This window comes from Rhinolophus hipposideros, assembly GCF_964194185.1.
Source record: "Rhinolophus hipposideros genome assembly, chromosome: 13".
NCBI classification, from domain to species: Eukaryota; Metazoa; Chordata; class Mammalia; order Chiroptera; family Rhinolophidae; genus Rhinolophus; species Rhinolophus hipposideros.
The window spans coordinates 28,883,066-28,909,252 of NC_138059.1; the positions used below are offsets into that span (position 1 = coordinate 28,883,066).

General features: G+C 39.6%; 1 protein-coding gene across 3 annotated transcripts; it reads right to left on the minus strand.

Moving 5' to 3' along the window:
• Nucleotides 1-2,361: 2,361 nt before the first annotated feature.
• Nucleotides 2,362-24,860, minus strand: CTHRC1 (collagen triple helix repeat containing 1). Of its 3 annotated transcripts, none has more exons than XM_081070266.1 (7): nt 24,693-24,860; nt 20,915-21,095; nt 17,255-17,320; nt 12,909-13,459; nt 8,699-8,920; nt 6,456-6,672; nt 2,362-3,401 (listed from the first exon to the last, which is right to left on the minus strand). In XM_081070266.1, the coding sequence occupies exons 4-7, from the start codon at nt 13,245-13,247 to the stop codon at nt 3,259-3,261; spliced, it is 921 nt and encodes a 306-aa protein (XP_080926392.1). In that variant the 5' UTR covers nt 13,248-13,459; nt 17,255-17,320; nt 20,915-21,095; nt 24,693-24,860; the 3' UTR covers nt 2,362-3,258. The 3 variants fall into 3 exon arrangements, with proteins under 3 accessions (XP_080926392.1, XP_080926393.1, XP_080926391.1); XM_081070267.1 differs by having other exon boundaries at nt 12,909-13,545; XM_081070265.1 differs by lacking the exon at nt 17,255-17,320.
• Between the last annotated feature and the right edge of the window lie 1,327 nt (nt 24,861-26,187).

The following is a 26,187-nucleotide window of genomic DNA, read 5'->3' on the forward strand; positions in this document are numbered from 1 at the left end:
GCTTTCTGTTCTGAAGCATATACTGCACCCTAATAAGACCGAACCCTATTCGTTTTTAAAGATTTTATTGGGGAAGGGGAACAGGACTTTATTGGGGAACAGTGTGTACTTCCGGGACTTTTTCAAGTCAACTTGTCCTTTCAATCTTAGTTGTGGAGAGCGCAGCTCAGCTCCAGGTCCAGTTGCCATTGTTAGTTCCAGGAGGCACAGCCCACCATCCTTTGCGGGAGTCCAACCGGCAACCTTGTTGTTGACAGCCCACGCTCCAACCAACTGAGCCATCTGGCCACCTGGGAGATGAGTGGCAGCTCATTGACTTCATTCTAATTGCAGAGGGTGCGGGTCACTGGCCCATGTGGGAATTGAACCGGCAGGCCCGTTGCCCAGAGCTCGGACTCTAACCAACTGAGCCACCCGTCCACCCACAGAACCCTATTCTTTTAGGGTGTTGTCTATCAACGGGTACCATAGAGTCCTCAATAAGCCATTTTACCTTTCATTTAGGCCAGCCACTTTCAAGTAATGGGTTATGTGGTAAGACCACTTAATTCCATGGGGAATTTTGTAGCTGCACTTCTTTGCTACAAAATGAAATTTATTGATCAGAAGCAATGCTGTGTAGAATGCCATGACTGTGGATAAGGCATTTTGTGAGTCCATCAATGGTAGTGCTGGCCGATGCATTACGGTCGGAAAAGGCAAATCTGTACCTAGAATATATGTCTATTTCTGTGAGAATGAATTTCTGCACCTCTATGACAGAAGTTCAATGTCATCAGCCTGCTGGTAGGTGGCTAGCTTGACCCCTAGGTGCCATATTATGGTGCCATATTAGAGACTCAATGCTGGTCTTCATTTAGCAGTAGCAGTAGTCAGGCCAGCCTTAGCAATGGAAATTCCATGTTGTTGACTCCATACATGGCCTCCATTCTTGCCACCATGGCCTCTTTGTTCATGGGTCCACTGAACTAGCACTGCAGTGGATTGGGAAAGAAGATGACTGACATCCAGTGTTATTTTGTCTACCTCATTATTAAGAGCCTCTTCTGCAGTGGATAACATTTGGTAGGCATTCATGTGGAACACAAATATCTTCACAGTCTGCCAATTCAAAGAGGTCTTAACTAATGTTCCTGTCCCCACCCACCCAAAATGTCATTAATCCCAGGCCTCATCTGTCAAATTTTTTACTCATCTTGGTTAACTTCCACCTATGTTCAGTATTTTTTCATCTAGATCCCCTCTCATCCACTTTTCCTTTCTAGATTATTTTGAAGCAAATGCCAGACACCATATCACTTTATCTTAAATACTTCAATATCTCTAAAAAATAAGCACCATTTAAAAACAACCACGATACCAGTATCACACCTAAAAATGTATAATTATTTAGTATAAAATATCCAATGTTCAACTGTTGTCAACTACCTCAAGCATTCACATGAAGTCCTTACATTGAAATGGGTTGATATATTAACTCTGTTTTACTTTCATGGGTTTTTTTTCTCTTTCTCTTTTCTTGCAATTTGTTGAAGAAACCAAGTTGTCTTGAGTTTCCTACAGTCCGGATTTGCTGATTATAACCCTGTCATGTCAATTAACATGTTCTTCTATCCTCCTGTATTTCCTACAATTTAATGGTGATATCTGGAGGCTAAATCAGACCCAGGTTTGATTGTTCTTTGGCAAAATTATTTCTTGGGTGGTATTATGTCCTTTCATTAGGAGGCACATAGTCTGGTTTGTCTTTCTCTTTGGGAAGTTATCCGTCACTGATGACCATTGCTAGATCCCTTAATTCATGAGTTTATACATACACACACTTCTATAAGGTGAAATTTCCTTTCATCAACAACTTGTTACCCAAAAATACAGTTCATATGGAGAAAGCAGAATAAATGCTTGGTTTTTACTACGTACCAGTTTTCAAAGTAACAAGTTGGTTTGCTGGCGTCCTCTAAGTTGACCAATGAATTTTATGTTAATATCATTATGAACTCATGCATTTAAACATATTTGATGCGGCTCAAATCATTGCAGTTATTATCTTTATTGATGCTTAAATTGCTATCATCTTTGCCATTGGGGAACAATTCATGTTGGCTCTGGATCTTTTTGTCTTTCATAGTTGCCTTAGTATAGTTGCCATAGTTGCCATAGTTTTCCAGTATGACAAAGTGTTCTAGGCTTGTATTATACATTTCCTGCTCCAGAGATGAAATCACCCATTTATTCAAGGACCCTTAATTCCTTTGAGTAGGAAATTGTATGCAGAGATCACAATCTGGGCATTACTAGATTAGTCATTGTTTCTAAGCCTTTTCAGTAAACAAAGCTAGGAGATTTTGTTGTTATTGTTTTAGAGCTTTATTTAAGATAAAGTACCTTATGAACTCCTACTGAGACTTCCAATTCAAGCCCAGGGTTTACTTACCTTTATCAGTCTTACACCTGTATTCTTTCTAATCACCTCAACCAGAAGTGACAGATCTTCCTTTGAATTATACCAGTCTCTTCAACAACTTTTATGGCAATCAACATATAATCTTTGATTTATTGACATTTTTGTATATACCTTATCCTCCCTACCAAGTGGTAAGCAATTTGAGGGCAGAATTCACATCTTTTTACTCTTTTTTTTAAGAGTAAAAAGATAAAAATTATAACGATAAAATTCCTAAAGTGCTAGTGTATTTCCTGACACATAAATTTCCTTTCTCTTTGTATCTCTCAAAATATGGAATTATACATATACTAAAAGTCAATATAGCATTGTTAAATGAATAAATACAAATATAGATTTAACTCAACTTTTCAGATCTAAAGCACCAGAAACTCTAATTTTAGTGGCAATTAGGTTAAAGATATTAAAGTTGTTTGAAATAAGTTTTATTTCACAGATATAAAACAATTTTGAACATTTACAACTTGTACAAAGACGGGTAGCTTTTATATTTTAAAAAGTGTATACTAAGAGAACAGGAAAAATTAAAGGCCACGGTGATATTCTAAATTATAGTTTCAGGGAATGGGAATACGAAGACAGTATTCTATTCAACTACGAAATCCTGCAAACATCTTTGATTGTAGGAAAAAACGAATAATACTGGACTGAAAAACAGTGCGAAATCACACTTTGGTCTGTAAACATGTTTAGCTTCGTTTTTCATTCCGATGTCTACCTAAAAATTACATGTCACTAAAACGAACCATTCAAAGGTATAATAAAAAAGAGGTAGGGAATGAAAATTAAAGAATTTATTTTGGTAGTTCTTCAATAATGATGCGAGACACTGAGTTCCATCCAGTAGAAGCATCTCCCTTAGGGTAATCGGAACAAGTACCAACCCAGATAGCAACATCCACCAATCCGGCACCAATTCCTTCACAAAGTCCTTCCACTGCAACACAAAGAGGAAAGGGACATCTTTCTTTAGAAAGCAAAAACCTTTAGCTAAATTGTATTATTTTAGCAAGCTAGATAATAATCCTATGTAATGTAAAGTGAATTAAAAATTCTAATAGTTGATAAGGGTTTCATAGAGATAAATTCTCTTTTTATTAGCATATACATATTTTAAAAGACAAATACATATCCATTCTATAACATAAGCTTACCAGGCAGTTTCTTACAGGTTTTTAACATAATACCAGAATTTTAGTTACAGAGATGACCTAAAACAAAAAAGCAATTTATTTGACTAAACGAAGCCAACACTATTAAAAGCCAAGACTTTATTTGATATGCAAGTCTTTTTTTAAAAAAGCCCTTCCCAACACTTACCTGCACACTTGATGATATTCAAGTAGAACAAAGAACTTTTATGACATTAATTCGAGCATAATCATTATACCAGTCCTTCAACCTGTGAATCTCATTTTACACAGAATTTCCTCAGTGAAAAAACAAACAAACAACTCTGCCTTTCCTCTTATGCTATATAAATATATATTTTTGCTCAGAATCTCTGGACTTTCACATACTAATACACAGCTTGCATTTCATTTTACCAAGGTTCTTCTCCTACATTAAAAAAAAAAATCTTCCCCCTGTGCTCATTTTAATAGGCAAAAAGATATAGCCCCTTTGATGTCTGTGTAAGGTGGAAAACGAACCAGAAGTTACAGATTCTTCAAGAAAATGAGTCCTGACATATAAGTAGTGTAGGATGACATCATTCGACAGGCCAGGTTTCCTAAAAAGTCAGTGCATTCCAGGTAAGCCTCAGGGATATAGGCCTGTAGCAATCCTGAGGCAAGTCCCTCAGAATCCAGGGACCTGGCTCTAGGGCAAGCCCCTTTCAAAGCTGGGAGAACTAACCAGTGTGCCCAGTCCCATTTAATCTAGTATCCTCAGCACCACGCCAGGTGAGAATGCCCAGAAACCCTCCTGTTTTCCCAAGGTCTTGACACCCATGGCCTGGAAACTTGTTCACTTCACCCTATAGGATGTCAAACAAACTTTGTTCTAGAGTCAGCCTCCCACAGGAAGAGTCAAATGGTCATGGCATATAGTCTTTAACAAATGACAAAAATGTTTTTTGAATGAATGAACATTTTTGCTATAATACCGTATAGTATTGCGGCTTATTAAGCACCTAAAATATGTTGGATTAGAGGTTCTCAACCTGTTTTCTTCCTGGACCCAGGCAATAAGATGGCATTCAAATGTTTTTCAAACTCCCATGGGCATATCCAAAGCTTTAAGTCATCCTCTGATTTGCTAACATAAGTGCATCTCCTTTCCTTTCCCTCAAGAAAGAGTATCTGTGTGCAAGGGAAAGTGATTTTATTGTGGAGGGAACCTTCAATTCATCTTAACACAAAAGTTGTTAAGAATAACAAATTGCTTCTGACATTCCACCCAACTGACCACACCAAATGAGATTTCACACCATGGTTGGGAAATGCCACGTTAAATAATTTAGAAAGTATATACATGTATAAGTTACAATTTCTGGGCTGAGGGCTTGCTTACACTATAGCAAAATATTAACACATACAGCTTACAGATAATAGAGTAAGTTGATTATATCTACTACTATCTAATCACGTATCACTTCCTAATCAAATTTTAATTTTATATCTATATTTTTCTTATTTTAGAGACTGCTTCTCAGAGGGAAAGCACATCTTCCTTTCCAGCACATGTAGCTAAGGACTTTGTGATGAGGCTTTTTAGTCTGATCAAAGAGAGGGCTAGGGAGACAAGAGGGCAGGGATCTGGTTTCTGCTCTCCTGAACACTGATTCTGCTGTCCTGGTTAAGACACTTTAATTCCTTAGGCTTTCTCTATGTGCAAAGAGAGGGGCTTAAAATATCTTTTTTACATCTCGAGAACATTGTGGAGATTTGAGGAAGAATGTGGAAGGGATGCCCTTGATTTCTTAAGGATAAATGTGCTATATTAGTTTTTGAGTTAAGTATCTGACTTGGATTCCCAAAGAGTGCTGTAATATAATTTCCTCTGGTTAATAGTGGAGGGATCTCTTCTCTTCCTTTGGCCATTTTTAAGTACAAAATTAGTGAGAAATCCCTTCAAGAAATCAGGGAAATGAAGCCAGCAATATATACATCTTGTCATTCGCCCAGCCTATGCTGTCACGGTGTGCCACCTCACAGCCACTCAAGAAACCAAAATGGCGGGCAGCCAAATAACGATAGTGGTGTTGTCTGGATGATGACATTAATAGGTAATTTTCTCCCTTCTGCTTTCTGATATCTTCTAAGCTTTCTTTAATTAACCTTAAAATAAAACAAAACAAACCAATATTTTTTCTTCTTATAGCTTATCTGACCACTGGTCTAATTGAATATCTTTTCTCTCATACTAGGTAGAGACAAACAAAGAATGCAGGGATAATGTAGAAATGTTCTCTTTTACAAATTCAGCAGACTTCATCTATTCTTTTAAAGGATAAGGCAGAGAAATTGGTCTCCTTATCAACTTAAGCTAGAGGTTGTCAACCTTGACTGAACATTAGAACAACCAGGAGAGAGTCTGGAAGTCCCATTGCCTAGGGAGTACCAGATCCATTAAGTTACACTCCCTGGAGGGGTGGTACCCAGGCATGCATGGGGATTTTTCGAAGTTCCCCAGTTTAGTCCAATGTGTAGCCAGTGCTGAAAACCACTGCTCTATGACATTATTGACTGTTTTGCCATTTCATCTAACTTAGTGATTTTCAACCTTGGGGATTTTTCAAAAAGATATGGTCTTACTCCCAAAGATTCTGATTTAGTTGGTGAGAAATGGGACCCAGGCATCCACATATTTTTTAAAGGTCCATTTCAGGATATTCTGAAATGCAACCAGGGTGGAGCATTATGAGCTGAAAACTTGCTGTAGGTCTCTTAATAACAGCCTTATAACCTGACATAATAGTGGACTCAAAAACAAATCTTTGGTCTCTAAAGATCTGAGACCCATCCTGCAATGCCACTATTCTACATACCAGAAGAAGTGCGATGAATATTAATTGTTGAATTCAGTTCAGGACTTCCTTGGTCCAAATAAATTATGGCTTCAATGGGAAGAGGTCCTGAACATTCAGCTCCATTGAATGTGAAATACCAACGTTGACAGCATGCGCTTCTGCACTTTAACCGAAGTGAGCCACTGAACAGAACTCTGAGAGCACTGTTCGAACGCATCTTTGTAAATGTACACTCCTGTCACAAAAATAGAAATAGGGTTTAATGTGCATTTTCAACTTTAATTAAAAAGATGCCTTTAAACTGTATTGTGAATTTTATTTAACTATCCTTTTCCCAAAACCACATTTGACTTTTACAGAGCGAGAAAAATGTTCTCCAAGATAGATGAGACTGTGATGTTAGGAACTCTAAAAAAAATCAAATTATAGCATTCTTGGAATTATTCACACCATTGAAGTTGTCTTTCATTTTTACCCAAAACAGCTAGCTTTCAGTATGTAGACCAAATCAATCTATATATTTACTTTTTTTCATTCCAAAAATATATTGTGAGCCCTATGTGCTAAATGCCACAGATACAGCAGTAAACCAAACAGAATCTCTGCCCTCATTAACTCACATTCTAGATTAGAACTGTCCAGATATACAGAGAGTGCCAAAAAAATGTATACACATTTTAAGAAAAAAAACTGTATTAAAATTGTAATACTCAATATATACCGATAACAAAAGATGAATACAAGTCACGTTTGCAATTACAAGAGGTGCTCAAAGTGGTTACCATCAGGGTCCTGACACTTCTGATTACGGCAAAGTAATGCTTGAGCAAAGCTGATCAAAGTGTCGCCTCATATACGTTTTTTTTGCACCCCTGGTATTTATTCCTGATCTGTTTCTATTCGATTAACAGCAGACGGTAGCAGGGGGTCAAGCATGATAGGTAGGGTTTCAGTTTTTACCTATGTGACACGATTCTAAGGCCTAGGTTGATTTTTGTTTTTTTTTCTCTTTAATTGGTCTTTGAAAAATCTGTCTGTCAATTGGCTCATGGTCCTACTACCTTTTACTTGCAGAAGGCTCCCAAACCCATTCAGACTACTGCTAAAAAGAACTTGAAAGCATATTAATAATTCAGAGTTCACAGGGGATATGGTTTTAGAGAGAACTCAGCAACTTTCAATGAACTATGAAATAAGCAACCAGTCTATCAATGTCAAATGTTTGAAGAAGCAGGCAACATTTTAACAAAATGCTTTCTAAGAAATCACCAATAAAATAAAATGATCACAGTCACCCAAACCATACAAGCTATACAGAAATTCTATCACATAAAAATCAAACCAAGAGAGTCTCAAACCTTTTTATAGATAAAAGAGCAGACATTAAAGAGCTGAGATAAGAATCAGGGGTAATACACAGATTAAAATAGAGTTTTATGAAAATCAAATCTCTTCTATTTGCCTGGTGGTAGTAGTGGTTAATATTATGAAGTAATATATTGTGAATATGGAATCATGTACAGAGTTGATCAACAAATGAAAGGCTTAGGAATAGTAGGAACTTCTTCAACTTTACGCCATCCAGGGGGTTTGCCAGGTACCTTTAAAGCAAACACTGATCAAAGTGACTGAGTCATTAATCAAAATGCATTGCCAGACAGGCTATTTTGAGTAAATTTCCCCCTAAATGTTGCAGAACAATTTAAAATGGTCACTGTAGTCCAAATGGTCACTCTTGTCCGTTCCACTTCTCTTAGGCTGAGCAGTTTTGAGTTGGGTCAGCTACCCAGAATACGGACAAATACTAATGGATTTCTCACTTCCAGATAGTAATTCCATGTAGTAATTTCTTAGAAGGTTCTTCCCACCCTTATGTCTGAAGCCACAGCAGAATTTCTTAGACTAATTTAAATTTACATTAGGATAAGATGGGAAAGTTGCTTACTGTCCAATCTTGTGGACACTGACAAGTATGCTCACCTTTTTTGTTTGGATTAAAAAAAAAGTAAGTTATTTGAAGTATTAGGGTTAAAATAATATGGTGATTTTTTTTGTCTTAGAAATTAGAAATACCTTTATAAAATTCATGTCATCAATTTTTTCTCATTAATTTTAAGTTAATGTCACATGGTACCTACTCCTTAATTTTTTAAAAAGTCTTTGGCAAAAATAAATAAAATAAAATCTCACCTAAATTAAGACTCAACTATGAAAACCCTTAAGTTTTGCTTCAACTTTAAAACAATTCAGATTTTACTTACTGCAATTTTTCCAAGATCTATGCCATAATTCAGTGAACTCCATGAGCACTGCTTGTAGTTAGGTGTCCAAGACTCCTCAAAGGTTTCCCTCAGGCATTCCCCCTTTTCTCCTTTGAATCCATCCCGACCTGGGATCCCAGGAGTACCAGGGATACCATTGGCCCCAGGGCTCCCATCTCGACCAGGTACTCCTGCAGGCCCTTGTAAGCACATTCCATTATACTAGTGGAAAAAGGAAAGGGAGAAAAACTTGTACCACTTAAAATTCAAAGACTCACTCTGATTAAATTTCCATTTATTTTGAGCCCTTGGAATCAAGAATCCTTTCATACCACTTGTTCATGTTCTAGATGAGTTATTATAGAGAAATGCTTTTAAAGTTATTTCTAAAATATTGCGGTCTTTTTCCTATTCTTTTTATTTCACAGACTTTATACACATTCACACACAAATCAAAGACAAAATGTTTTCATTTATCTGCTTTTTTCTACTGCTATTAAAAGCACACATCATTTTTAAATGGCTGTATTCCAAGGTGGACATTATTTGGTATACTGCTTTTTTCTTCTAACTCTATGATGTCGTAAAGGGACTTGGAATTCTACTTTTACAATTTTATGCAAACAGTGCACAATTTTGGGATACTTAGGTTATTTCTATTTTTTTCTATCATTAATATTATTGTAACGAAAATCTTTATCCATATAGCTTTTTCCTTTTGAATTATTTCTCTAAAATAAATTCCGATAGATATAATTACAAAATAAAATCCTAACAGTCAATCATCATCTTACACTGGTAATATTTCTAAGTTGGATATACATATCCCCTGCTTCTCCTGCCTAATTTTATGTGGAGAATGTTAACACTTCTGACCTCCAACCCCACTCCTCCTCCCTGACAGGGATTAAATGACCTCTTTGCAGGTGACCGTTAGTCTTCAACAGGGTAGCAGTAATCTATCAAATGTCTTAAGTGCTAAGATTTTCTCTGTTTTTCTTTGGGGTGGGGGGTGGCAGTGGCAGTATCATATTAAAGTTAAACAGCATTGATTCTAGAGCCAGATTCTCATTATTAGCAACGTGAGATAGAGTAAGCTGGTAAACATGGCAGTATCTGTTTCCCTACTTGTAAAATGGGGAAAGTAAGGATTCTTACCTTGCAGGGTTTGTATGAGACGTGAGATAATATATAAAATGTGCTTAGAACAGTGCCTGGCACACAGTAAACACTGCATATGCCAAACATGATTATTCTGTTTGGCAGGGACCCTGGGCAAGTGTGTCTACTCCCTTGGGTGGACATTACCAGGGCCTACATCTGGAGAAGAGAGCATCAGCAAACATGCCAGTTAACACACATAAGCCACACACACCAGTGTAGTTGGATCGGTGGTAAAGATGATATTTTGATCTCCATCTATCATATTCCTGAATTGGTCCACTTATTAGACCCTCCAAATTCCAAACCTAACTTAAATTTTTATTTTAACATTCCCCCATTTGTGTAGATTGTCAAATACTATCATTCTATATAAATATACTGTCCAATGAGAACAAAAAAACAAGTTCCCTTTCATATTAAAATAATTTCAAAGCTTATCTTTTAATTTCACCATCAGGGATTATGCATATTATAATTATATTATGCTCATATTATAAAATCCAATAATGACATTGCCTCAGCAGGATCCTTATGTCTGTAATGTTGGCCAATTAATTTGCTTCTCACATTACTAATTTGATCTTTGTTTTAATAAATGATTTTTGTGACTTTGACCACTGCTACTTTCCTGATTGTAAGGGGTGGAAAAAAAGACACAGTTATTTATTTACTGACAGAGAAACAGTAAGAAAAATAACAAAATTGCAAAAGTATTAGAAGATATGCTAAAGTATAAAATATTCTAAGATAGTCTAGTTTTAGACTTAATTTTCATTTTAGTAATTTCCTACACTTACACTAGCTGATACATGCAATGTTTGGACATAGATTTCAGGTGGAAAGGGAGAAACAATAAGACTTCTGGTATTCTTTGTTTTCTTCACTATTATTCCCCTAAGGACAAGATGCTACACGAAGTTTCATTTTCCTATATAACAGTTCTCGACTGGGGACAATTTTGTCCCACAGGGGACACTGAAAATGTCTGCAGACATTTTTGGTTGTCACACCTTGGGAGAAGGAAACTGCTACTGGCATCTAGTAAGTAGAGGCCAGGGATGCTGGTAAATATGCTACAATACACAGTACAGTCCTCACAGCAAAGAATTATTTGGCCCAAAATGTCAATAGTGCCGTGGTTGAGAACTTTTATTCAGTTTTTTCATCTAAAAACTGCATTTCAGAGGCCACATAATTTTATGGAATTTGGTTCCACAGGTATTACAGCTGTGTTCTTCTTTCACTTTAAAATGCTAACAGCACACGCTTAGTACTTGCCAGGTAGAGGCTGGATAGCTGTCTGGGGAAGGAACCCCTGTTTCTTTCACTGGCCACTAGGGGGCAGAGCTTGCTGGAAGCTTGAAAGAAATGCTTTGAAAGCTCCTGTACAAAGAAGTTGCTTTATAGAATCTGTTGAAGCCTTCTTAACGACTATGTGGGGTTTTTCCCCCCCTAGCAAAACCAAAGTCCAAACTCAGGATGCACCTGAGCCTGGCTGCATAGGAAGCTTTTCCAAGCTGGGCTAGAGTTGTGGGAAACCACGGGTACTGTGAATTCTTGGAGGGAAAGAAAAAAATTGCTGGCTTTCTTTATGGGAAAGGGGTATTTTGTGTATCATAGCTACAAATTTACAAATGCAAACTGCACATAAACCACATTCATTGGGTACAGTTTTTTTTTTTTTTTTTTTTTTTTTTTTTTTTTAACAATTTAGATACTTAAAATAGAACTGTAGCCCTGAACACATAGTCTGCTTTGTGGAACAAAATTACATAGCGCATTACCAAAAAGTGCTCTGTCAAATGGCAGGAATTTTTTTCCAGAGCTTTTGAATCTGCCTTACAACTAGCCGCCAGGGAGCTTGACTTACTAGCTCAGTTTACAATGTCAGTTTAACAAATTCGAAACAGTTTTTTTTTTTAATCAAAAAATGCCTCTTCTCTATGTCCTGCAATGTCTGTAAGCCATATTTGTCTGCAGTTGGCTTATGGATTGAAGATACGTGTCAAGGAATATGATAGTTGTGAAAGGATCACTCTTGCCCTACACTGGGTTTGTTGACTTTTAGAGGGAAAGAGTTTTAAGTCAACAGACCTTCCCATAGATTAGCCCCTCAGAAAGCACTTGGGCTATTTATTTGCTCTTCTGGAAACTGTGTTCTCCCTCAGCTCAATTGTAATGCCTCCTACCTGGCGGTCACAGGCTGAAGACCCACGGTGTCTTGAAGGATTGACTGTCCATATTCTAACGTGAGCAATGAAATGGGCCCTTGATGGCTCAATGCTGGACCCCTTCGTTTCCCCTTCTGGCCTTAAGCCTTCTCAACCATTCCTGGCCCCAGCTGTGGTCGTCCAACAAAGTAAATTGCAGCCCATACTCCCTAGGAAGATGACCCAACATGACTCATAGTCTTCAAGTTACAAAGAGTTGGACACAGGCTTTGTGAGGGTTGTTATTCTCTCCTGCAAGCAGACGTGGCCACCAGCCCCAACAAAGGACACGTTGCATATCCCTGGCGCAGCCCACCCAGGTGATTATCCAGTCCAGTGTCTCCCAGGCAAATCTCAGGTCAACGCTTTAACCTACCCAAGCTCTTCATTGTACTCTCATTGCCGCTCTAACCCTCCTCATCATCCTAGGGTGGGTCTCAGAGGCCAGAAAAATAATAATTGGGCGACTCCCTGTTCTTAGGGGCATCCCACCTAACCCAGGTGTCATCTCCGCCGCGCGATGGCCCTCTCATTTTGGTCTCCCCTGCGAGTCCCAGCACTCCACTACACCTACAGCTCAGGCCCTTCCTCACACGTAGACTGGGACAAAGAGGGACACCTAAGCGCACCCAAGTAAGACACATCACTCGGCTGTGCAGACCGCCCCCCACCCCCCACCCACCCACCCTCCCGCCCCCCACCCCCCACCCCCCGCCCCCCCTCCATAACCGCCCCCCCTCCATAACCGCCCCCCCTCCACCACACACGCACAACGGCTGACTGACGCCCTGCCCGCGCTGCCGGCGGCTCTGTCCCGCCCGGCTCCCCGCACTCACCAGGTCCACCACCTCCCTCTGCCGCAGCAGCGCCTTCTGCTTCGCCTTGGGGATCTCGGAGGCGCTCGACGGCGCCCGCAGCTGCAGCAGCAGGAGCAGCAGGACGCCGAGGAGCCGCTGAGCCGTGGCTGCGGCGGGGCTCTGACGGCGCATGGCGCGCGGCGGCCCCGAGACGCGCGGAGCAGGAGCAGGAGCAGGAGACCCGGAGCCCGGACGTGATCCGAGTCTGGCCCCGCCGCTCCTCGAGGCCCGCGCAGGCTGCATCAATGCGCCTTTCACCCGCGCACCTCCCTCCCGCCCCCTTTCCCTCCCGCCCCCCTGGACACCCGGAGTTTCCATCCGGTAACAGGCCGGAGCCCCCACCCCGACCCCGACGCGGGGCGGGCCGAGAGCCGGGCCCGCCTCCTGCTGCGGCGGCTGCTCATTCCTCCCGGACCCTCGCGGGGCTGTACAGACCGTATGGAGAAGCCTCCCGTAGAGTCGAAGCGGAGTGGCGGTCGTCAGGGACCCACGGGTGGAGACTTCGAAGATGGTAGTGGAAATTGCACCGCCTAAGTAACAGTGTAGAGGCAGGGCCTTCACCTGGGCCCAGGGACCACCTTCAACGGTTGTCTAACGCTGGCACCTTCTGCAAGCTCTTCTTAGAAGAGATATTTTTGGGGGTACGGAGAAAGAATCAAAGGTACCATCAGGTTCTCCCAGGGCCCATGACCCAAATGATTAGGAACCGCTGTGTAATAAGTGATAACACTAAGCTCCAGGAACTAAACAAAGCCTTTTACACATACTCTGTCGTCTCTGGCAGTGGGGGTGGGGTGGGGGTTGTGGGGGTGGTAGTGGTAGGAGGGGTGCGAGTGGGGGTACCTCTCTGCTTGCCCCATTCACAGATGAGGAAACTGACGCTCAGGAAGGTTACACAACATTCAGTGGTAGTTCACTTTTGAGTAATCATTCTTGATCTCTGATATTATCTTTTTTCTAATCTCCTCTGTCTTTTTATCTGTTCTCCTTTGTCTACCATGGAAGAAAGCATCCTCAGGAACCCAGGCTACCCACAAGGTAGCGTTAGGAGCTTCGTTATACACCACTGGTTGGAATTAGACAGGAGGGAAGTCTCCCACACCTGTAACAACATGAAGGTTACTGACAGAATGGTGGTGCTGCTCAGGTCAAATGCAACTCAGCAGAGTTCTTTTTGGAGACTTATCCAGGTTTCTGGAAGTTATAATGGGCCCAACAGATGGACATTTAACAGATGGCACTGCTTAGCAGGGGAGCAGGTCAAGACAGTTCTAGAAATGTTCACTCCTGGGCCAATGCCTGACCACAGGTAAATTTCATTTGTTTGTCAGAAGAAGCAAAAATCCAAATGGATTCTAAGGCCAGGACTGGCTACATAATTTGCCCGGCTCAGTGCAAAATGGAAATGCAGGGTCCTTTATTAAGAAATTATTAAGAATTTCAAGACAGTGTCAACAGAGAAATACACTAACCATGGGACCCTTCTAACTGCAGGCATAAAACTGGCCCAAGTCGCTCACACATGAAACTGGCCCAGTGTGAAGCTGAAGTTCCCAGCTGATGTCCTTTTGTAGCCAAACCACTGTGGTGGCAGCATTCTACAGTCTGGAGAGTGGAGGAGGCTCTACCAGGCAGTCTGTCTTCTAGTCATGTGCCAATTCCGGCTGTTGCTGCTCCTGCCCCTATGGCTCAGTGACTTCAGATAGGCCCTCTCTGTGTAAATTTGGGGTCCAGACTGGGGTTTCAGCAAAAGCTAATCCTGCATTAACATCCATGCATTTTTAAACTACACATTCACGTAATTAATCAAATTACATCACAAGATAAGTAAAACAGATATCATTATCTATATTTCAAAGATAATACTTAATAATGTGTATATATATATATATATATATATATATATATATATATATATATGTATATATGTATATATTTACAGCATACAGAGAGTTTTCACATACCTTGTCTCCCAGGTCCCAAAATTATCATAAAAGTACTCCCACTGTGGATTTGTGCTTACTTCTCTACCTCTATGGGTTTGCAAAGGCATTTATCCTGCCAGCTCTGGAATTTACTGTCTCAGTCTAGTTGAGTTTGCTTGGCCTAAAAGTCAGACTTATTCTACCATTATAGACTTAAGTTTCAGTTACAGATTATGGGGTAGTTTAGGGTCCTGGATGCTATTTCCAGGGTGGTCTCTCCCAAAGATTTCCAAATGATCTGCATAGTTTCTGTTCAAATATTTTACTTTTTTCCTATTGAACTATTAATGCATTTCTTATCTGTCATAAAATTCCTTTAAGATTGATATCTTTAAAACATTTAATCTTTCTATTTAGGGACATAGTATATTTTTCCATTTTTCAAATGCTCTTTTATGTATCAATAAAATTGTATAATTTTCTTTATATAGGTCTTATATATTTCTTATTGGGGCTATTATGGATTTTGCTGCTGTTGCAAATGGAATCTATCTATATTGATTCCTTCATTGATTGTACTATTTTTCTATTACTGTGTAACAAATAATACTATCTTAGTGACTTAACACAAATTTATTACCTCCCAGTTTTGGGGGTCAGGAGTCCAGCACAGGTTAATGCCATACAAAGCTGAAGTCAAGATTTCAGCCAGGTGAGTCCTTATGTGGAAGCTTGACTAGGGAAAAATACATTTCCAAGCTTTCTTAGATTGTTGGCAGAATTCATTTCCTTGTGGTTGTAGGACTGAGATCCCTGCTTTCTTGCTGTCTATTTTCCGGGGAACATTCTCAGCTGCTAGAGACCACTCTCAGGTCCATGCCATGTAGTCCCCTTCCAAAGGTCCTCTATGTTACACTTTGAATCTCTGGCTTCAGGAGTCCTTTTAAGGGCTCACCCAATTAAGTCAGACCCACCAGGATAATCTCCCTTTTAAGTCAAAGTCAACTGATTAGAGAATAAAATCACACTTACAAAATCCCTTCTGTTATATAATGTAACATAATCATGTGAGTGACATCCATTATATTCACATTCGCTGATACTCAAGGACAAGGGATTGTGCACCACAGTGCAGAAATCGTAGGGGGCCATCTTAGAGTTCTGTCTACCACATATACCAGTGGTTGACGGATGGGAGTTTTTTTTTTCATCACTGCCTGCTTATAATGAAAAGCAATCTGGCACATGGTTATAAGATCATGATGGCCAATAAAAACATTCTAATCACACAAGCAGTAGGAGTCTGCCAATAGAGTTCTAGATTTCCTTTGCAGGAAAGCAAATGCTTAAGGTTCTCAATTTTTAAATTGTTAAGCATTCATATATCTCTCGGCCACCCTTTGCATGCCAAGTATATCTTTCATGCATCAGTTGCTGATGAACATATACAGTATCACATAGTCACTGCCTGCCAGTCAAATATTCTGTTTCAGCAATATTGCTTTGCTTGTAAACAGGATTTATGCAATTACTTGACAGTGTTTATTTTTGTTCTTATTATTTTATTAAAAAGAGCAAAAAAGGGGGGAATGAAAAGTAGTTATATAAATAAGAACTCCTAAACTTAGGATAGTTGAAATAAACATAGAAATAATATGGACTATAAGTGCCAATTTTTTAGAATCAATGGGACATTTATGGGAATTAAGGTAGAAGAACCCATGTTATCGAAGTCTAATCATAGTAACATAAACCATGCTAGATATTTCAACCAAAGGAGATTGAATATAGGGGATTTATTACACAGATGTTGGAAGCCAGGATGCTGAGGTAAACCAGATAATTACTGAAAGAAGCGACTACCACCCCTAGGGCTGGAACCCAAAAGAGAAGAGGTGTCTCTGGGGGAGGTCCTAAAAGCTGGAACTTGGAGGAAGTCTCATCCCCATCTCAGGGTGCACAAGTGGTTCTGACTTTTGATTGGAGTGCCAAGTATTTGGACTACCAAGGGGTCCAGGGCAGCTGGTAACTCTGAGGGGGTGTAGCACAGATGCTGAAAAGGGAAGCTGGAGACTAAAGCTGTAGCTGTCCTCTGTCTAGTGACTTACTAGTACATTTACCTGGTACTTATGAAGTACTCTCTCTATACATATTAGCTATTGTTATTTTTATTATAAAAGTAAGGGATTCTGTATAAAAGTAAAAGGAGCCATGATTCAATAGATGACAATTAACCTATACATCAGTTGTATCATTCAAGATCCGATTCGGAAACAGAAACCACTTTCAGTATTTAAAACAGAAGGAATGTCATGTAGGAAATTGACTACAAAGGCTAGAAGCTCAACAGGGGACAGTGAAGCAACCCCAAATTGGCCATAGCTATAAACTGCTACCAACCTTAAGCTGGAGAAACATAAGGTGACCAGTCAAAGCAGGAATCACGTTGGGCTTGTCCTTTGGAAGCTGGAGCCAAGAAAGAGATGAAAACACTGCCAGAGATGGAAAATGAGCAATAGCCCAGCTTCTCCCCTCTTCCTACCGTCCAATCTCTGGCCAAACCCAGCTAGAGGTCCATGAAACAGGAGACTGGGAAACAGCCTACAGAGGTCAGCCTCATGTGATACAGAGCAAAGCAGGACAAGCACAAAGAATGGACACTTGTCTTATTTGGGAGACAACATTATGGATGGTGTAGATGCCTGACCACTGCACTGTACACCTGCAGCTGAAGCTGAATAATAATGAATGTCAACTATAATTTTATATGTATATATATATATATATATATACATATATATATATATATATATATATATAGTCACAGGATGTAAAGTACAACATAGGGAATAGAGTCAATGGAATTGTAACTGCTATATACAATGTCAGAGGGGTAGTAGATTGGGGTGGTTATCACTATGTGAGGGGTATAAATGTCTAACTATTACACTGTTTTGTACACCTGAAACTAATTTTTTTTAAAAAAGAATGGATCTGAGGACAAACAATATCGATCAGTCCTGAAAGGGGGAGCACTGAATTCCTCCCTCCACTGGCTCATGTTCACATGCGCACACAGTCAGCCCTAAAATCCAACAGTGTAGTGGCTTCATCTGCATTCCTAAATATCTAAATTACCACACTTATTCAGACCACACTGTTCAGAAATGGTTAACCTATCCACATACTGAACAGATAAATAGTAAGTATAAAGCACCCTTACCAGCTCATGAGTGAGTGGAATTTTTACAGTTCTAAGAGAATAAAAGTCGATGGAAAATTATAGAACCAAAATCACTGATGAAAGATGAATGAAAATCTCTTGCCAGTGATCATGTTAAGTACCTTTTACATGCATCCTTTTTTATTTGTGCTTATTCACACAACTAGAAACCGTATAATCCTTTGCAGTGCTTGAGGGCAAGCACTGATCTTTGTTAGACCTGGAAGAGTTACATCTCATTTATTCTGACTCATAGCATGCTACATGCTTTCTACTTGGGTAGTCTTTCATTTCCCGTAGAATTTTTTTCCTTTTTCTTAAGTTACCCGAAGCTGTGCACTTTCTTCCCCTCTTCATTATGCCCTGTGTACAGAGGTTTTGAAATCAGTATCCTCTGAACAGACTCTGCATTGTAAGAAGTCCTCAGAAAATTGTTCACCATGGAGATCTGTGTTTGAAAATGGTCAAGATTAAAGACATTTCTGGGCAGTTCAGATGGCTCTTTGCAGCCTGTGTGTCTCTTTCAAGGCACAAAGAACTGCCTGTTCTATGATAAAAGAAAGCCAAAGTAAGCAGGATATTTGGAATTACATCTTTTTAAATGAAATTACATCTTAAAATATTTAGGTTTACAAAATACATCTAGGTCTCCTGTCTTCTTCCTCAGATCTCCAACCCCATCTCTTAAAAATGGTTTCTGGTGATGTTGCCCCCAGTTCCTCCTGACAGTTACAGATGTGATTACTTTGTTAATATAAAGTCAGGTCATTGGAAAGGAAATTGAAACAAACCAATAATACCAATCTCCTCCCTCACCTATCAGAGTTTTTATTAAATGACAAAGCAAGCTGAATGCAGTTTTACCTCTTCCAAAACTGACGAACAAAGAATGCTAAACAGTGACAAAATGGGAGTTGACTGGTGACAGGAAAGAGAAAGACATCAAAAGGTTTGGATACAAAACAAGAAATAGGTAACAGTCCAAAGAAAAAACAAATCAATGGAACAATTCATTATAATTATGGCATAGAAGTTACCAGTTGTAAGACTTGCTAACCAAGTCTTTAATTGTAGAAAATTAAAATCAAGTCTAGGCAAATTCCCTTCCCATGTTCCTTACCATGATTTGAAAATAACCCTTTGGCAATATTATCAGAATTATCAATAAAACCAAATTATCAGTATTACTAGAACCATCCTCTTACCACTTTTTCCTTCCAACTCTTGGCTAGATTAATGATTCCTATTCTTGCGGACACTGTTGACTCCCTAATTTATTTATGGATTCTATAGAAAGTGTGCTTTGCGATTTATAGATGACCCAAAGCTAGAAGTGATAGCTCAAGCTGCCTGCACCAAAGCCTGACGGGAAAGATCTGCCTGGCAGTGGTTTCTGAAAAAAAGATCAGGGTAGATAGGTATGGGGAGTGGGGGGAGCAGGGCGAACAATGAGTTAGTCACTTGCTAAATGAAAACCAAAGAATTTTTTTGTTTTACAAAGGAAAGTCACCTGAGACTGAATAAAGAGAGATAATAAAAATTCTTACTTGTCCATTAAACAGATATAAACATCCACTGACCCCAACTGTATACAAAGTTTCTTTTGTATCTTAAATTTGCTGGTTAGATGCTGCCACTTGTTCTATGTGACTCCCATACCAGGGGTGATAAGAGATACCTGGAGCTTGACCTCGTCATGGTTTCATTGTTTCATTGTGAAATCTCTTCATTGGATAACTGGAGTCCTTGAAATGGACCTTAATTTTTTTTTTACTAGATATAATTGCCATATAACATTATATTGGTTTCAGGTGTATCATATAATGATTCGAGATTTGTACATATTGTGAAATGATCAGAAAAATGTCTAGTTAACATCCATCACCACACATAGTTAAAATGTTTTCTTTTTTTCCATTTTCTTTTTTTTTTTTAATTAAATGTATTGGGATGACATTGGTTAACAAAATTGTATGGGTTTCAAGTATAAAATTATAAAATTGTTTTCTTGTAATGAGAACTTTTAAGAACTACTCTCTTAGCAACTTTCAAATATATAATGCAACTATATAACTATAACTATAATCACCGTGCTGTACAGACATCCCCATGACTTATTTAATTTATAACTGGAAGTTTGTACCTTTTGACCACCTTTACCTAGTTTTTAAGGTGATTGCTCACTTGGGCTTGACAGGAAATTTGCAACTGTGTCTTAATCCTTTCTACTCCTTTCTTTTATGTTAAATTCTTCTAAGAGCCAGGTCACATCCTCAGCATCTGCTTAATATGTCTCCAGAAACTTCTGCTTCTTTGTAACCCTTTGTTAAGTGTCTGATGCCATGTCAAGATTATGGCTGGAATATTACATTCTGGAGCTACCTCCCAGTCATCTCATGTTCCCAGGCCATTTTCATGGAGAGACAAAGGCAAAGTCCTGCATCTATGCTCTGATTATAATTATATTCCTCCCCATTGCACAGTTATCAAGACTGTAATGATACGGCTACTAAAAACCGAGGTCATCTTAGTGGCCTTATAACCACTATAAGAAATAAATGCACTGACTGACATAAACTGTCCTGCATGGTTAAGAACACTGTTGGAGTACTGCTTTGAATCCCAGGCAACGTGTTTTAAGAGGAATATGGGCGAATAAAGCACAGAAATGTTTCGAAGTACAGTGTGCGTAATTGTGAGGGGGTTAGAAATCACCTCAAAGAAGGAACAGTTGAAAAATTGGAGCAGGGTGGCTAAGAGGAGGCAAGATGTCACAAAAGGGAGCAAGGAGCCTTGGTCTGTTGCACCCAGGAGGATGATATAAACTCTGAGATTACCTGCTGCATTCCAGGAAGTGCTAAGAGTGGAAGCGACCACTGAAGATGGTGTTTGCATGGTAATAATAGTCCTGTGGCCCTGGCGAGGGTAGGCGGGAACAGAGGTACTGTCAGAATGTGCAGTGGTTCCTCCCTGAGTCCTCCTTTTGGGGCAGTTTGCGTAGGGCAATTGCAGTTGATTCTAGAAGACAAAGATTGCATTCCAGAAATGGGATATGAATTGGCAATGTCTAAATCCCTGAAACTGAGCTTAATGGGTAGTACATGTCTTGGGGACTGAAATTGGATGCATACTCTCAAAACAGTCTTGAAGCAAAGCCAGTGTGAGACTGGCAAGGCTGTCGGAGCAGATCCCAGGCTTTGAAAAATAGGGCTCAGACACACCGTTTTCCTCTCAACTCCATCTCAGGACTTTTCATTTTGAAGCTATCCCACCCAGCCCTGCCTTGCCCAGCAATTGTGCCAATCCCCCCGTGCACTTTGCATTCTCTCTGACATTATGTGATGCTCTTGTTGACTCTGCCCCTTGAGTTAGCTCCATTAGTCCTGGAAGTCATTCATTCACTTGTCTAACACTTATGGGGCACCAACTATAAACGAGGATCTTGTGCTAGATGCTGGGAATAAAAATAAGAAAAAGGCGTGGTCTCTGTCCTCAAGGAAATCTGAATCTAGTGAGAATGACAGATTTCTAAAGACATGAGTATGGGACAGGGTGGTGAGTGCCCTGGTAGGGGTCACTACAGAATGCCTGAGACGGGAAGAGGGAAGTGGATGAGGCATGGCATGGAAGACTTTCTGGAGGAGGTGATATCTGGCTGTTTTAAAGAGTATAGCATGGGGAATAATGAAAGGAAGGGCATTTGTTCAGGATGGCAGCATGAGGACTGGCACAGAGGTAAGGAATAGATAGCCCTGTGTTCAGGGAACGGCAGCATTGGGGTTGCCAGAGCTTGTCTTGCCAGGGAGGGAGAGTCCAGCAATGAGGTTTGAGAGCCTGGCAGGGGGTAGAGCATGGGTAGCTTTGTGGTCCTTGTGAAGGTGATTGGGTTTTGTTCTGTAGTGAGTGAGAAACTTCAGATGGTTTGTAACCAGGACTGGCCTGGTCGGGTTGTTTGGGGAGTGCCTTCTGGCCACATGTAGAGGCGGGAGTTGAAGGAGCCAGGTTGTATCTAGAAGATCATTCAGAAAACTGTGGCTGTCATTCAGGCCACTGGTTCTCAGTGGCAGTGCTGTGTCCTGATCAATCTGAGAACTGTCCCTAGCTCCTGCAAGGGGCCGAGAAACTGCCCAGGATTTGAAGCCTATTTTATCTGTGCTGCATGCCTGTAGCTATAGGAGTGTCGTACACCTGCTATGATTATGCATGAACACACTTTCCTCAGAAACAAAAAGATGGTGCCTACTGGTATAGGTGAGAAATGACAAGTATATAACTTGCACATCAATAGCAGGGTTGGTGAGGAGAGGATGATGATGAGAAAAATCTAGAAGCAATCAGAGGATTAGTGGTTGATTTTTCCTAGATGGTGGGAGAGAGTGAGAAGACCACAGTGATTCCCCCTCCCCGCCAGGATTTCTGGTTTAAGTGACAATTCATGGATTGGGATGCCACCAGCCGTGACATAAAGTACAGCAGGAAGAACAGTTTTCGGGGCACACAGAGGAATGACCATGTGAGGACACAATGAGAAGAATGCCATCTGCAAGCCAAGGAGAGAGGCCTTAGGAGAAATCAAACCTGCTGACATCTTGATCTTAGACTTCCATCCTTCAGGACTGTGAGAAAATAAATTTCTCTTGTTTAAGCCATCCAGCCTGTGGTATTTTGTTATGGCAACCCGAGCAGACTGAGACAGGTCCATAACCTAGTACTAGAGCCACGAGACTAGCATTAAGAGGACTTGGGATGCTCACCTTGGAGAAGTGATGACAGATAAATGTATTAGAGCCAAGACTCTCAAGCTTCTGTGAGAATTACCTAGAGGGCTGTCAAACCTGATTGCTAGGCCCCACCTGCAGAGCTTCTGATACATAGGTCTGCATTTCTCACAAGCTCTGAGGCTGCTGGTCCAGATACCACACATTACAGTGTTTCTCCGAAAATAAGACCTAGCCAGACAATCAGCTCTAATGCGTCTTTTGGAGCAAAAATTAATATATTACTATAATATAAGACCAGGTTAATATAATATAATATAGTATAATATAGTATAGTATAATAGAATAGAATAGAATAGAATAGAATAGAATAGAATAGAATAGAATGCATGTTGTAGACAAAGACTACTGTCTTTCCCTCAAAATAAGACCTAGCCGGACAATCAGCTGTAATGTGTCTTTTGGAGCAAAAATTAATATAAGGCTCAGTCTTATTTTCCTATAAGACAGGGTCTTATAATTAATATAATATAACATAACATAACATAACATAACATAACATAACATAACATAATACTGCGTCTTATATTAATTTTTGCTCCAAAAGACGCATTAGAGCTGATTGTACGGCTAGGTCTTATTTTCGGGGAAACAGGATAGAAATTGAAACTGAAAAATTTTGAAAATATTTTTTGTTAATTCACTTTAAAATAACAATAAGTAGCCCCATTATGTGTTAGAGTAAATTACACGTTTTAATGGAAAATAGTTATATTTTCTAAAACAAAAAAATTAACATGGAGAGTGGCATTATTTTGCATTTTTGCAAATCTTTTTGCAGCTACAGAGATTCTCCCATTTGCTTTTATATTCAGTCTGTGGCCATATCACACGTCATGCAGCCTCTGGAAAACTCCACTGTGCGTGTGTCAGAAAGTGAGAGTGACAAGGCAAATAGTATCTTATTATTACTATGGAAATAGGTTTAATGTCATATTTTCCCTGAAAGTATCCCAGGCACCACCAAGAATCCCTGGACCACACTTGGAGAACACATAATTTATAGGATGGGCAGAAGAAGAGTCCCAAAGAAGAGGCCATAGAAGTAGAACATCTAGTAAAGGACCCTGGGACAGGAGCAGAACCTTGGTCTGTGCTGGAATCAGCATCCTCCCAGCTGTGTCAGACTTAGTTGCTCTCTTACCACACGCACACAGATGAGCATACACACGCTTGCCTGGTGGGGAAGCTAAAATCATGGCAGAAAGCAAATATCCCTAGTACAAGATTGGAAGTCCCACCCCATTCAAGCTGTGTTGGTCTTTCAGATTTGTGGACTGTTCTGCTCTTCAGCCTAGCACTTTGGCACTACATCCTCCTCCGCATCTTTGGGCTTCGGAGTTGGCTGATTTTTTTGGAATTCTGGTGCTGTTCTTCTTCTTATCTCTTTGCCTCTACCATGTTTCCCCGAAAATAAGACCTAGCCGACAATCAGCTCTAATGCGTCTTTTGGAGCAAAAATTAATATAAGACCCAGTATCATGTTATGTTATGTTATGCTATGTTATGTTATGTTATGTTATGTTATGTTATGTTATATTAATTATATTATAAGACCCTGTCTTATAGGAAAATAAGACTGAGCCTTATATTAATTTTTGCTCCAAAAGACACATTACAGCTGATTGTCCGGCTAGGTCTTATTTTGGGGGAAAGACAGTAGTCTTTGTCTACAACATGCATTTCCTTCTCCAGACCTCGAAAACAAACTAGGCCTTTAGAACCATTCTGCTGGAGACCCAGTCCTTCCTCCTTCTTGTCTGCTATTTATTTCCCTTCCATTTCCATTCTATTTTTAAAGTACAAGTCTTTATTAGAATGTACCTTTGAAACTCACCTGTATTTTAAAGCCATTCTTTTCCAGTTCAAGAACAGGTAGATTGGATTTCAGGACACATGCTGAGTAATAAATATTTATTAAGTGAATAAATAAAATATAGATTAGCATTCTTTCAGAGGCAGAAACATGTTCCCCCTTTCAAGACTGAAAATTCTTTCCAGAGTCCTCCCTGCACACATCTCTCCTGTTTCATTGGCTATTGCCCACATGCCTGTTGCCTAAAACAAATCACTTGGCAAGAGACATTAGCCCCATGGGACTAGAAGAAACTGTGACTTCCTTTGAAGGACATGGCTATTTTAAGAACAGTGAACAACATTTGGGTTCTATAAGCAAAGAAGAAGGACAAGTGGCAGACATAGTTGGTTGACTATTCGGTAGACAACTAAGAATGTCTGCCGTAAAATATAAAATAAAATAAAATAAAATAAAATAAAATAAAATATAAAATAAAATAAAATAAAATAAAATAAAATAATAAAATAAATATTCATAGTGATAATTTTACCATTTCCCCATTCTTGGAAAGTCCTTGGTTTGTTTATCCAACCTACCATCGATAGTGTCAGTGCTGGGTGTCTTGGAAATTGGAGACCTTCAGTAGATAAGCTTAGAATAAAGCCTCAGGGGAAGTAAACCCTAAGTTCAAAGGATGTATCACAAAGTTCCATTTATAGATATTATCCCATGATACCTACTTTCTTCTTGTAGTAGTAGGTTTTCCAGTATACACAGACTAATTAGAGAACCCAGTTCTATTTTTAGAGAATTAGGGCTGTCTCAGTGTGGTTGCAATGGAGTATTCCTGAGAAGATTTATTTTCATGACTGTTTTATGCAAACTCCACAAAGCTTACACAAATTCCTCTGCTTCATCAATCTCTTTGTAAGGTTTGTCTTCTGCATCCCCAGGGATTCTAATGTCAACGGAATGTGCTTTTTTCCCCCGCCTGGGTGATAATTTGCGGGGTCCTACTAATTGAGAAAATTGTGTAAGTCTGGGAAATGTCACTGACAAGCTGGATTTTCTAGTCAGTCATTTTTCCACAGGCATTTTGTCTCTTGATAATTCCTCAGATGACATTTAGGTCCTCTCATAATGTTTATATTCTTTCACAGACTCATTACAGTCTTTAGGTTCCTGAAGGATTGATTGGTCCGTAGACAGAAATTCAGTTATTAAGCATTTGTTTCCAAATTGCTGTTAATGATTGCTGCCATACCTCTGTTGAATGATCAGTAGCGCACTTTAGCTCACTGGTTGGTGGTTTCCACACTGCTCTTTACTCCCCCTGATGTGATCTTTATCTCCACATCAAAGAATAAAATATGGGTCTTTGTGATAAATTTTCTCCACTTCCAGAGTTCCATCAATTTAACTATTTAAAAGGTTATAAAATGATTGTTCCATTCCTTCTTTTACTCTGCCTAACGTAATTCGGTGCACCAGTAAAAGTGAAATGTGTATGTGCTCTATAAGTTTATAGATTAAT